The 14252-nt window shown below is 49.6% G+C and overlaps 1 protein-coding gene across 2 annotated transcripts in view; it reads right to left on the reverse strand.

Moving 5' to 3' along the window:
* Sgsm2 (small G protein signaling modulator 2) overlaps positions 1–14252 on the reverse strand; it is a 39740-nt gene that overhangs the window by 18454 nt on the left and 7034 nt on the right. For both annotated transcript variants that reach the window (XM_057774851.1, XM_057774850.1), the window contains exons 3-9: positions 2825–2987; positions 2379–2540; positions 2044–2111; positions 1613–1758; positions 1219–1353; positions 610–734; positions 211–278 (exon numbers count right to left, since the gene is read on the reverse strand). In XM_057774851.1, the coding sequence (XP_057630834.1) occupies positions 211–278; positions 610–734; positions 1219–1353; positions 1613–1758; positions 2044–2111; positions 2379–2540; positions 2825–2987 (867 nt within the window). The remainder of the gene's footprint in view (positions 1–210; positions 279–609; positions 735–1218; positions 1354–1612; positions 1759–2043; positions 2112–2378; positions 2541–2824; positions 2988–14252) is intronic.

A 14252-nucleotide genomic window follows, 5' to 3' on the forward strand; every position in this document is an offset into this window, starting at 1 on the left:
AAATTAGAAAAATAAGGAGAGTGGGAGGGCTGGGAGTGTGCTCAGTGGTAGGACACAAGCTTAGCCAGATAGTGCCCTAAATCTGATTCCCAATACCGCAAAACAAGGACACTGGGAAAGACACAGTACGTCTGATAGACCCAATGCACAGTGCACAGCAAGGAAGCACCGGCCCTCCCTCCCCTCTCGGCCTTGGTCGAGCAGACTCACTTTGCTGGTGGCAGTGGATGCAGACGATCTGACTGAAGGGCACCACCAGGGCATAGTCCCAGTACACACTAAAAAGGAATCATAGGTGTTACTATGCTCTAAGACTCACCTCTGTCACCCCCTGGAACCGTGTTAAAGACAAGCCAGCGCTGTCTGTCTAAGTCAGAGCCTGGAACTCTTTGCCATGCAGCACCCGGCTTGTGGCAGCCCCTCCACGGCCAGGAGTGGCTCAGTCTCAAAGGGCTTGGGAATCACTCAGGCAGCCTCTCCCTGTAACTCTTGGCACTCAATGAGGAGTAAGGCTTGGCCCTTGGAGCCTTCTTTGTTTCGCCATCCCCTCCCTGGAGCCACGCTTCCGTTCCTTTCCCTGCTTCCTGAGAGCATGTGTAAAACCTCTACCTCTTTTCTAGCTCCGAGTCCCCAAGAGTCCCGTTCATGAGTTGGTTGGGAGTCCACTTCAGAGTCAGGTTCTCTGCAGACTGGTGCAGGGAGAGGTAGCCAGGGACCGCCTCCATGTCCTCCTTCTATAGGGAAGAGATACACCAGAAAACAGACAACATGGGCCTGAGAGTCTCACCGGATGGCCCGTGAGAATGAGCCCAAGGGGGAACACATAAGACCAGCAATGGAGTCCTGGGGCTGGAGGCTGGGCAAATCAAGGATGAACAGAAGCTATATTTAAATGTCTCTTCTCAGTTGGCTTAGTGCCATTGGCTCTGTCCTGTCAGCCTGAGTGCCAGGTGTGCCACTGGCCAGCCACACCCATGCTGGGCATTCACTCTGCCTGCTGGCTGCCATCCTAGGCCTGGACAGCCTGGATTTCAGCTAGCCAGAACAGATGTCATTCCTGTTTCCTGCCAACTCCAAACTGGGCATGAGTCATATGACAACACAGGATGGGTAGGATGGCATTCCCTTCTCTCTGGTCAAGTTCTGTAGCAAAGAAACTGGTTCTGGACCTTCTAAAGAGGGCAGTGAGGGAGGACTGGCGGCACAAAGCATTCCTACCGGCTGCACCAATACGTTGTTCTTGCCGTAGAGCAGCCGAGTTCTTGAGTTCTGGTGCAGGGACTCCACATACTCTCGGGCGCAGGCAGCTAGCCGGTCTTCTGAAGCACCACCACTAGAGTGACGCTTCCGGATCTGCCAGGAAAAGACACGGCTCAGGACCCACCCTGGCAAGGCGGTCTTAGGGCTGGAGAATCTTCAGGCTCCCATGCACTATGGCCCTCTCTAGCTGACTCTTTGCTACCCTTTACTCTCTAATCAACAGTAGGCATGGGCTATTGGCATTTACGCAAGTCCTAGTATAGACAGAAAGTTCTCTTAGGTGGCTGCTACCGGGGGGCTCATAGGTATAGTTTGAGGAAGTAAACACAGAGGTGGGGAGAAGGATACTAACCCCCAGGGCAGGGCGCTTTGCTGGGGAGTCCTGGCGATTAGCGGGACCCCGAATACGATGCCTCTGGACTAGCTCGTCAGCAGAGGGGTCAGTCCAGTAGTGATCAGCTGTCTTGAGCTTTGTGTATTCCAAGGCACAGGGTCCCACTATGGAGACAGGGATGGTTAATCAGCTGGGGTTCTTTCTTTCTTTTTTTTTTCTTTTTTCTTTTTTCTTTTGGTTTTTCGAGACAGGGTTTCTCTGTGGCTTTGGTTCCTGTCCTGGAACTAGCTCTGTAGACCAGGCTGGTCTCGAACTCACAGAGATCCGCCTGCCTCTGCCTCCCAAGTGCTGGGATTAAAGGCATGCGCCACCACCACCCGGCTGGGGTTCTTTCATTACCCACTCCTCACCCCATTGACCAACACAGGCCTCTAAGTCTTCAAGCTCACCTAGGAGACAGGCCAGGACTGGGCCAAACACAGGGTCTGCCAGTAATGCTTCTTTCTCATAGTACTTGCTGCCAAGAGGAGACAGAGACAGGTGAGTACCAGGGCTCCTGGACTCAGGCATCAGAAGCATGCCCAGAGATCAGATTCATGTCAGTAACCGAAGGATGAGTCAATAGGATGAAGTGTTGTAGGGTTCTTGGTGAGGTCTAAATTCTTGGGGTGCCAAAAGAGGGCGGAAGGCATGCCTCCAGACTGCTGCAGGCTATTAAGAATGTAGAGGGATGAGGCTGAGGTGGACCAAGGAAAGGACCAGTACGGGGGAGGTAGGCAGTCACCTGCAGTTTTCGGCCAGGTACTGTACAACCCTGTCCAGAACTTTCTCCATGAGTGCTGTGCGTACCCATATGTGTTTCAAGGCCTGTGGGCTGAGAGCTGGGGCCTTCCCGCTGGTTGAGCCCTGTTTCCGAAGAGCTTCTTGGCTGCCTCCTGAGGGTTTCCTGCAAAGAGAAGAGGGGAAGGTTTCAGAAGCACAGGCCTCAGCGTGGTGGCTCTGAAGTGACGACAGGAGTTCAGCGTGCGTGGGCTGAGATAGGGAGCTGAAGTGGAGAGACAGGGTATGGAATCTGCAAAGGGCCATCCCCCACTCTCAGGCAGGCCCCTCGGCCAAGTACCTGTATAAGACAGAGGCCAGGAAGCCACCCTTTAGGCAGGCTGTCTGGAAAACAGTAAATGCCAAGGATAGAGTAGAAAGGATGTTGGGAGGGGCCGGCTCAGGCCTCACCTGCCCTCTGCTTGTTGCTGCAGCTCCTGCACCTTGTGGCAAATCTCTGCAGCCATGGGGCATGTCTTCCCCACTTTGGTGAACAGGGCTGCCATTTTGTCACTGCGCAGGAAGCCAGCGGCGCGGCGTCTTAGCTGATGCAGGAGGCAAGCCTCCACAGCACCTGGGCCACAAAGTCAAACAGTATCAGAACCTGGGTTATAGGTTACCCCATCTGACCTTCTCTACTCTCCCAGCAACCTCTCAGCCAGCAGAGGCAGAACTCAGCAGTTTATCACTGAGGGAAGCCCAAACATCATGCCAACCTCCTTGTTCACACTGTGCCTCTTGAATTCCTTCTGGTAAACTTGGATAAAGTGTTAACCCATCTGAGGAAGGAGAAATCCCTTTTGCCTTGGAACCAGAGTATGCCTGTAGAGAGGCAGGGGCTGGGGCAAGCTTTGAATTGTGCTGGAAGTAGGGGTAGGGTAGGACAAAGAAATATATCTTGACCTTCCTCCAATACTTTCCATCCTGTCCTTCTGCCCCTAAGCCCATGGTGGACTTGCAAAGCTGTCACGTGCCAAGCTGCTTCTCTCCCTTGCCTGGTGCACACATGCCTTCGGTATGCAGTGCCATCCCAGTGGGCTGTGGGGAGCAAAGCTGATCACTGGAGCAGACATGAATTTCTTCGCCTGACCACAAGGACAGAGACAGCACCTACAGGAAGAGGATGCAGAGCGCACGCGGCCCAGCAGCCCTTCCTGAGAGCATGGTGACGTGGTTGCTAAGGAATAAGGCTCTGAGGAAGCTGAAATATTGATGAAGCTCTGCTCTCCCAGAAGCCTCTTGATTATTTATGAGCACAGCAGCTGAGAGTAAGAGACTTTTCTCCCTTCAGCACTTGAAGGACTCCCCTTAATTCATTCATGTTTTCAGGGGCCATGCTTAATCTCTCCCTCTGGATCCTGCTTACTACTGAGACCCCACAGGAAGGAAAGAAGGCTTGGCAGGGAAAAGTAAAGAGCTGGCCTTGGCATGTTCAGATTCTAAAAACAGTGGCGCACATGTGTGGTAGACAGTGCCTGGCTATTACTGAAGCCAAACTAAGCAGTACTGGGGACAGAGAGGTAGACAGCCTAGGGTCTAAGATTGGCATAGTGACTCCATGCTTCTGGGAAACCTGGTAACTGACTTCATGCTCTAAGCCCCCGCTTTGTCACCTGTGCAATGGGGTAGACTTCTTAGGACTGGCGTGATGACACGAGATAGCATGTGAAACCACCCCCTTACTCATGATCTGACTATGGGGAGGCACAAGCCCATGTCTGTTCCTGACTCCTCACCCTCCCTGTTCAAAGGTTGTTCAATAGCCAGTAAGAGCCAGGGTGGTAGGACCTGGATGCATGTGAGGACCACGGGTTGCCCCATAGGTGGGTAAAAGTGATGTTTTCTTTGATGGGGAAACTGGGGCTCTGTCAAGGTTTTCTTTTCAGTTATTTAGCTTGAGCATGTACACCTGTGTTGAAGCCCTAAGCGGAAGATGGATGCCCTCCTCCATCACTCTTCACTTATTCCTCTGAGACAGAAGGTTTCTCCCTGAACTCAAGGTTTATGTTTTCTAGAAGTGCTGGTTTGAATGAAAATGGCCCCCATCGGCTCACAGGGAGTGGCACTATTAGGAGGTGTGGTCTTGTTGGAGGAAGTGTGTTGCTGGGGGCAGGCTTTGAGGTTTCAGATGCTCAAGCCAGGCCAGTGTCCCTCTCTCTTCTTGCTGTTTCTCAGCTAATTCTCCAGCACCATGTCTACCTGCATGCTGCCATGCTTCCCAACATGACAATAGATGAAACCTCTGAACTGTAAGCCAGCCCTCAATTAAATGTTTTCCTTTATAAGAGTTGCCATGGCCATAGTGTATCTTCACAGCAATAGAAACCTTAACTAAGACACTAGACTAGGCTGAAAGCTGTCCTCCTGCCTCCACTGTCTTAGAGACGGGCGACAAGCACACTCGGGATGCCTGGCTAGTTACATTGGTGCTGGTTCCACACTCTGCTCCTCCTGCCTGCACATCAAGTGCTCCTAGCTGTCTGAGCCATCTATCCTGCCCCAAGATTGATTTGGTTTGTTTTTTGGGACGGGGTTTTTCTGTAGCTTTTGGAGCCTGTCCTGGAACTCACTCTGTGGATCAGACTGGTCTCACAGAGATCTGCCTGCCTCTGCCGCCCAAGTGCTGGATTAAAGGTGTGTGCCACCACCTACTAGCTCCCAAGATTGTTTTGATTAGCACAATCAGGACATATAACTTGGACTCAGGAAATAACTACTAATTTATTTTAAAGGCAAAGTCTCATGAAGCCCAGATTTTTCTCAAATTTGCTAAGGTAGCAGAGTCTGGCCTTGAACTCTGAGATCTTCCTGCCTCCACTGCCCAAGTACTGGGATTCCAGGCATGCACCATGTGTGGCAAATAATTACTTCTCAAATTGATATTTTCCACCTGTTTTTCTATCTTCATTTAAGCAGCTAATAGGCAGTTACTGTTTTCCTATAAAGGATTTTTGTTTGTCTTTCTCTTGGACCGGAGTCAAGAAGGGAGGGGGCCCTGCGGCCTTCTGCTGGCTCAGTGACAATACCTTAGGGGTTGGAAATGGGCAGACTTCTTGCTCCAGTCTTGGAGGTCTTTGTTTTAGAAGCACATCTTTTTTTTTCCCAGGGTGGTCCAACATCTGTGCACATGTGTATGGAGACATGGTGTCACTTAAGTATCAAGCATACAGGAAATCTCTGGCTTAAGTGTTCACGTGCTCCACCTCACGGCTAACCCTGCTCGCTGGGATCTTGTGTGGCTCTGAGGTGTCCAGGTGAGTGTTCCCCAGTCTCAGTCTTTCAATCTGGGGCTGCTGCAGGTACAGATCTGTGTTTGTGGGAGGCTAGTCACCACTTCCTGATGTTGAATATGCCACAGTGGCAGCAGATAACACCGGTCCTGCAGGGAGTCATGTGCCCCAGTGATGCTACTAATTGTGAGGATAATGAGTTATTAGCCTTCCCACCTTCCCCAAGCCACTGCAAACACAGCCAGGCTGGGAGCTGGGGAGTGGCCATCCCATTTGGCATCGCCCGCCCTGCCAACAGCCTTTCAGCACAGGAACAAGTTCTCCTGAGAGCCAGCAGAAGCAGAGCTCAGCAATTAGCACAAGGAGGGATTGCTGAGGGAAGCCCAAACAGCACGCCCATCGCCTGGTTCGCACCGTGGCTCCTGAATTCCTTCTGGGAAACTCAGGCAAACTGCCAAGCCATGTCTGGGGAAGGAGGAATCCCTCACACCCTGACAGTCTTCAGGGACCTGTGAGGCCAGGTGTTCTTGGCCTAGTTCCATATGCTCCCTCATCAATGATTGCCGAAACTAGAGAATCCTTCCCCATTCCCACAGCAGAGATAAAAACGTGATTGTGTGCAGCATGAAGGCAAAATAATAATGATTATAACAGAGAACTATTGCCTGAAGGGGCTTGTGGAGAGGTTTCTTGGGCTCCAAAAATGCACTGAAATTATGTATAATTTGAATGTAAATTTCTGGTTTGTCTTACAATACTTAAGTGCCCCTATGCCCTGGGTATGGAATCATTGACTTTCAGCTTCTTAAAAGAGGGTTCAGACTACAAAAGGATTAAGAATCTTTGCTCTGGTTCTTAAGTTTATTTATTTGTTTATTTAGTCCAGCAAGGTGACAGTCTTTAATCCCAGCATTCAAGAGGCCAGGGCAGGCAAAATCTCTGATTCAAGGCCAACCTGGTCTACATAGTGAGTTCCATGGTTAGCCAGGGCTAAGTAGTAAGACCCTATCTCTAAAAAATAAAATAAAATAAAACAAAACCTATTCCTTTTATACTTATTTAATGTGTGTGGAGATCGGAGAACAACTTGCACTAGTCACAATCAGACTAGGAAGTGCATATATTTACCTGCTGAGTCATTCTGCTGGCCCCATACTCTGAGACTTTTGAGTTGGGTAGAAAGTCAAACTAGATTCTACCTTGTTCTGAATTTGCTCCCCAGGGAAGCCTTTTACAGACAGACTGAGTAGGACACTGTGGAGCCTCATCCCCCTGGGGTAAAGATAAAGACCTGTGTGACCTCATGCCCAAGGACATCAGGCAACTTCAGGTCCTCACTGCCTGAAACCTGCCCCTGTTGTAGGGGTCATACAGATCATCACAGGACTAAAGTACTAAGCTGCAAGGCGGTCCCCCTGCAAAGTGAGCTGTCTGAGCTCTGGGCATTCAGCCATGGAGGCTTCAGGGCACTTTGTCTCAGGGAATCCTAGCACCATGTGAATATATCATAAGGTGACAGCCCTGGCATCTTTCGGCTCATTTCATATGAGAAACGCATGTACTAGTCAATAAATCCCAAGATAGAAAGGCTTGGACAAATAAATTAAAACAAAAATAGAAAATAAAAAACAAAAAATCTAAGGGGGGGCATACAAAATTAAAAAATAAAAGGACACAAACTGAGTTAGAGAGGGAGCTGTGACTTGACAGGCATGACCCTCTCACTAGCTTCATCTCCGGTGGCTTTTAGAATCTGGTCAGATGATCCCAGAGAGCCTTCTCAAGTGTCATCCATCCTGTCACACTGAGGAAAGCTTGGAGAGAGCAGAAGTACAACTAAATTTAACTCTAGTGTCTTGCTGCGAACACTCACTGAACTCTGATACTGTCCTAAGGAAAGCTAAGGATCACAGGCTGGACCAGCCTGAGAAGCTCCTCAGGTTCTTAAAAGTTATGGAGCTTAGAAAATGCTCCCTGGGGCTGGACAGCATAGTGCTAATGGAGCCTGCTGGTCTTGGTCTCAACCGCCACATACCCATTTAACCATTGCAAGTGGCCATTTACAGAGTGGAAACATTGGGTCAGATCTGGTGGCACCAGCCTGTAATCCTGTTGCCCAGGAGACCAGGGCAGGAGGGTAGAAAGTTTACCCTGCCCGGGCTGTAATGCAGAATGGAGACCTGCTGGGTCAGGTGGGAGGGGACTACAAAGATGAAGGGATGCTGGAAGCTAGCCATATTGCTACTATGTTGCTGGTGGGGCAGGGGTTAGAAGAAGTCACTCCTATGTAGCAATTTGGCACTTTCCATCAAAGGTGCAGATAACCTTTGACTCAGCAATATGTCTTCTGGAGTTTTTCCTACTGATGTAAGGGTACAGGTAGTTATAACAGCAAAGAACTGGAAACCACCCACGTATCCATCAGCAGGGGTCAGGCTAAGTAAATACGTTTGGTTTGTTCACACAGGAGAGCAGTGTGCAGCTCTAAGAAACAACTACGTGCTCTCTAGGAACTAGTGGGAAAATTCCAAAAGCAAGGTGCAGGGTGGTCTCATTGTATGGCACCTTTTGATCACAAAAGGGGGGTGGAGCCAGGTGTGGTGGCCCATGCCTATCCTGTCTAGCACTTGGGAGGCAGAGGCAGGACAACTGACACAAACTCAAGGCCAGCCTGGGCTACAGAAGTGAGTTTCAATGTGAGTCAAAATAAAAGGGGTGGGGTGGGCAAAGGTCACATACTTTTGTTCTGAGGTAGCCTAAATGTCCCTGAACTTCTGACCCCCCCTACTTCTACTTCCCAAGTGCTGAGATTATAGGTGTGTGCCACCATGTTTAGCTCACATCGCTCTCAGGATTTAAAAACAATAATAAAAGCCCTCTAGATGGGCATACACACAATCAAAGGTGCCCTGTGTGGGAGGTGGTGAATGGTGCAGGGAAGGAGTAAGCTACGGAGGACTCTGCTCATAGCCTGGCTTTCATTAGCGGACAGATACATTAACAGTCCAAGATGATGATGATGATGATGATGAATAGGTGATCACCAAGGGTTCCCCAAATGAGGTGATGCTGGAGGCCTGCTCCAGGCTGGGAGAAAAATCAACCCCAGAATGGCCGGTTGGTCCATAGTACCCACTCTTTTACCAGCTCCAAATGGTTTGCTTCCTCACGCTTAGCCAGCACTTGCTAGGGCAGCAGCAGGTAACCTGAACGTGGCAGGAGCCAGAGAGACAACGCTACGCGATACGACTAGCCTGACTATCTCAGGAGCTCACAAAAATGACGGAAACTGTGCCAGTGGCTGGGAAAGAGGCCTCACAAACAGGAAGGACGCCAGGAAGGCCTACCAGTCCATGGCATGTCTCAGGTGCATACATAGCCGCAGTCACAGCTCTGCTCAGCAGGTGAAAGTTCTGGCAACTGTGGGACGTACTAAACGGCTCTCAGTGGCTAGCACACTTGGGCTAGGGCGGGGCGGGGGTAGCACTCACAGTTACACAGCATGGCAGGAAGCCGCCTAAGGACCAGGAGGAGTTGAGGATGGGAAGGCGAGTTTGGCGAGTAGCTGGCACATCACCTTTGGCTCAGTTTCACCTTTCTCCCTAATGCCATCTGCACAGTGGGAGAGTTGGGTTGCAGTTGCCATGAGAACCCGAGGGAGGAAAAGTGTGGGTAGAGCAGTCATCCACTGGTGGTTCAATTTGGTCCTGGGGCTGTGGCAAGCAACACTTAGGGCAAAGTTTTAGGGCTACTTGTTCAGGCCTGTGAACAGTGGGGGACAGGTGGAGCTGCCTGGCTGGAAGGGGAGGGAGGAGAGAGAGGAGGCTCTTCGTAGTGGAACTTTGGAGCTGCCAGAAGTTAGAGTTTTGCCGCCCATGAAATAGGAGGAGAAAGGCTTCCCCAGGCACCACAGGCCTCTCTTCTCCTTACTTCCTGTATCTCTGACTTCCTACTTCTACCCCGGGTTTGGTAATGGCTGCCTGCACTCACAGTGAATATTCCCACTGTATTTGGGACACATTTTCTCTCACCTCGCAAGGTGGTACTGACTTTACTTTAACCCTGGGTGCTTTCAGCTTTGCTCAACTCCCCAAAGAAGAAAGCAACATTCCCATATGGACTCGGGTGTGAAGGAGAAAGGACTGGTCTCATTCTGGAACTACGGGAGGGAAATCAGCCACATGCACTCATTTCCTCTGACCTGCAGGGATACTGTAGCTTCTGGGTGAAGAAGATGAGAGACGGCCTCTTCCTCCATGCACAAAGGCTGGCAAGAGACCCATCATCTCCCCGTCAGACGACTTTAGCTGTGACCCTACAGGCAACTTCACCAAAATGTCTCGATCCAAATTCCTCCTGATTCCACTCCTGGGTACCATCCCCGCCCTGGGGCACACCAACCAACCTCGGTGGAACACAGACTTTGGACCAGGACAGATGTGGGTTCAAAAACTGAGCTGCACATGCCAGCTTATCCTTCTCTTTAGAAAATCAATTTATTGGGGGCTGGAGAGATGGCTCAGAGGTTAAGAGCATTGCCTGCTCTTCCAAAGGTCCTGAGTTCAATTCCCAGCAACCACATGGTGGCTCACAACCATCTGTAATGGGGTCTGGTGCCTTCTTCTGGCCTGCAGGCATACATGCAGACAGAATATTGTATACATAATAAATAAATATTTAAAAAAAAAAGAAAATCAATTTATTGAGGGAAATTTCAAGCATACACAAAAGTCAGGAGGATGGAATAAAAATCCCCCATATACCCATTGCCCATTTAATAATTAACAGGCCACAGCCAAATTTTGCTTTGGCTAAACCATAAGCAAACAATTTTTTCTGATCTTTGGATTATTTAAGGTAACTTTTAGACTCTTGACCCATGTACATATGCCTTTATTTAGCCTACAATAATAAACACTTTTTCTCTTTCTTTTTGGAGCCAGTGTTACCCTGGCTAGCCTAGAACTTAAGTTGACTGGGATGGCCTAGAACTTGCAGCAGTCCCTGTTTCTACTGTCCCCAGCCGGTGCTAGGGTCATAGGTGTGCATCATAATGTTCAGCCCTAATAACGATTACTTAATATGACCCAAATCCCTGAGTTCCCAGATTTCAGATTTCCTCAACTGTCTAGATGTCCCAGGTTGCCAGAAACATGGATTTCTAGATGGACTCCTAGGGTATGTCTGAGGAGGGTTTCCAGAGACAGTTCAAGAATAAGGTGCCGCCGGGCGGTGGTGGCGCACGCCTTTAATCCCAGCACTTGGGAGGCAGAGGCAGGTGAATCTCTGTGAGTTCGAGACCAGCCTGGTCTACAAGAGCTAGTTCCAGGACAGACTCCAAAGCCACAGAGAAACCCTGTCTCGAAAAACCAAAAAAATTTATTTATTTATTGTGTATACATACATGCCAGAAGAGGGCACCAAATCTCATTATAGATGGTTGTGAGCCACCATGTGGTTGCTGGGAATTGAACTCAGGACCTTTGGAAGAGCAGGCAATGCTCTTAACCTCTGAGCCATCTCTCCAGCCCCTGCATGGCTCTTTTTTGTTTTTTATCTTGAGTTTAACCACTGAGCTAACCACCCACCTCTAGTCCCAAGTAGCTATTCCAGTGCTCAAATCTACCTTCTGCAGGTTGGCTCAGAGATGAAAACGAGCAACTGACTATGGGGGTTAGACACAACCAGCATGCAAACCTTGGTCTGTCTGACTCCAGAGACAGCAACGGACCAAACCGTGTAGGTGTCCTTGGCTATGCCCTAGCACAGGGGGAGGGAAACCAGTTGCTCTGGACATCTGCCTTCCTACCTGACCATAGCTGAAAAGCTACCTGACTTGTTCGTTTCTGGATGGAAAGCAAAAGTTAGATAGTCTGAGAATAAGCTAGTCACTGGATGCAAGAGGGAAAGAGTTCCTTTTGCTGAAAAGAGCTAGGCTAGCAACTGCCTGGAGTCTGAGTCACTCTGTGCAGAAACAGCTCTGGCTGCAATCTCCCAGGTGGGATGCAACCTCCTGCAGCACCTGCTGCTCTCCCAGCTTATTAGTATCTCTCTGCCGTTCCCTGAAGAAGCTCACTGCAGGGGAGACCTAACTGGCTAATGAAAGCTGCTTAGCAACAGGGAGCTGGTTAATAAACACGTTATTCCCAGTTCCAGGCTCTACCCCCACCTCCCATTACAGCTTAGCTTTAGCCTCAAGCAACCCTGAGGTTGGCCCAAGAAAGCTGAGACAGGGCTGGCCCAGGCCCACCCATAATACCTAGCAGCTGGTGATGGTATGAGAAGATACACCGAGTCTGAGAACTACTCTTCAAAGCCAGACTCCTCTCTCAGTCGTGTAAGGTTAAGATCCACAGGGCTGAGGGTATAGCTCTGTGGTAGGTGCTTGTCTAGCCTGCCTCAGTATCTGGGTTCAATCCCCTGTCTCTGTGAGTCCAAGGTTAGCCTGGTCTATATAGTGAGTTTCAGGCCAGCCAGGGATATGCAGTGAGGCCTTGCCCCACAATCCCAGTAAGCAACTAGAACAGAGGAAGTAGAAAGATACTATAGGGGAAGGTCAGGCTCAGAGGAACATAGCTTCATGGTTGATGCCTCAATTACCCTAAATCTCTTGATGGCAAGAGAACAAGTATTCATAGGCACATGTGTTATTATTTCAGATGCAAGGTTCAAGGGCACACCTTGAGATAATTTGCTGTTTATTGCTGACTCAGAGGGCTCTGTCTACAGTTCATGCTAAAAGCACCTTCCGCCCACCATGAAGGAGGTGGCAGGATATACCAGTCCAAGGGGGCCGAGACTGAGAGGTAGAAGAATGTTCACAAAGCTACAGAAAAAAATACTCAGCATTAATCTGATTCAACTAGAGACTGGAGTCAGAACCTCAAGCATGCTGAGCAAGTATTCTCCACGGAGCTCCGGCCCGGCAGTGAGTCTGTTAAATGGGGTCTCCTGGAGCTGGCCTCTAACACTGCATCAATGAGGGTGACCTTGAACTCTTAAACTTTTTAAATTTTTTTTCTTTAAAATGTCTTAAAACACTTATTTAGTGGGTGTGTTTGTGTGTGGACACACAGTGCACTCACTTTCTACCATGTGGGGCCCAGGAGGTCATTTCTTTCTTTCTACCATGTGGGTTGTTCTGGGGATAAAACTCAGGTTACAGGGTTTGACAACAAGCAGTTTTACCCACTAAGCTATCTTTCATCCAGAACTTAAACTCTTCCACCCTTCCCCACTCCCCCAGACATGGTGGTTTCTTTGTGTAGTCCTGGCTGTCCTGAAACTTGCTCTGCAGACCAGGCTGCCCTTGAACTCACAGAGATCCTCCTACCTCTGCCTCTGGAGTGCTGAGATTAAAGGTGTGCACCACCACCAGCTCAGAATTATTTGATTTTAAAAGCTGTTGTTAAAAAAAAAAAAAAAAAAAAGCCGGGCGATGGTGGCGTACGCCTTTAATCCCAGCACTCGGGAGGCAGAGGAAGGCAGATCTCTGTGAGTTTGAGACCAGCCTGGTCTACAAGAGCTAGTTCCAGGACAGGCTCCAAAGCCACAGAGAAACCCTGTCTCGAAAAACCAAAAAAAAAAAAAAAAAAAAAAAGCTGTTGTTTGAGCTTCGGTCTTGAGTTTCGTAAACAGTCACTAAGTGAGATGGGTGTGGTGGTCCGTGCCTTTCATCCCAGCACTTGGGAGGTAGAGGCAGGAAGAGAACCCCTCAGAGTTTGAGGCCAGCTTGATCTTCATTGTGAGTTTCATGACAGTTAGGGCTACATAGCGAGGCCTACCTCAAAAAATAAGAGCAATAATAAACCCCTCACACATATGCATGCATGAATGCACAAATACAAACACACACACCAAGAGAGGAAGGAGTTGGTTCCATCCAGGGACTGCTGGCCAGCCAACCTAGCTTTATCAGGGAAGAAACCCTGTCCCCACAAAGAAGGTGGATGTCCTGAGGACAACATCTGAGGTTGACCCCTGGCCTCCACACATACCCACACCTACAAACAACCACATACACCACAAACATGCTACCATACTCACCAACACACACAAGATCCCAGAATTGCAAGAGGCTGTGAGAAGCCTGGGCCTGAATTCCTCTGGCAACTCAGTCAGGGCTGACACTCTTCATGTGGAGAAAGTACCCTAAGTGCCATCTGGATCACTTCAGTTCCTGACACTGCCTGCTGCCTCACATCTGGGTGGCTTCACTCACAAGCTTTTTGTCTGATCCTGTGGCCTTTATGTTTGCACCAGTGACTCTTGGGAGTCTTGGAAGACCAGCAGAACACGCCCCTCTTCCTGGACCCGGTTTAAAACCCTGGAAACCTGAAGGCTTTGTCTACTACAATAATCAAAAATGGTTCAAAGCAAAACCATTCTCTCGGAGTGTGATATTCTGGCCTGATGAAAGAGTTCAGAGCCTTAGACAGGAGGCCCAGAGCTCCCAGGGGGCTGGGAATCCCAGGCCAGCTGCAGGAGAGCTGCCAGGTGCTTCTCACCTCGACAGCTGAATGTGGGATACTTAACGCTTTTCTGCTGCTGGCCTCCCTCCAGCCTTCCTTCCTTCATTCTCCCCAGCTACCCACACGGGGCACCCATGC

This window comes from Chionomys nivalis, chromosome 7 (assembly GCF_950005125.1).
Source record: "Chionomys nivalis chromosome 7, mChiNiv1.1, whole genome shotgun sequence".
Classification (NCBI taxonomy): domain Eukaryota; kingdom Metazoa; phylum Chordata; class Mammalia; order Rodentia; family Cricetidae; genus Chionomys; species Chionomys nivalis.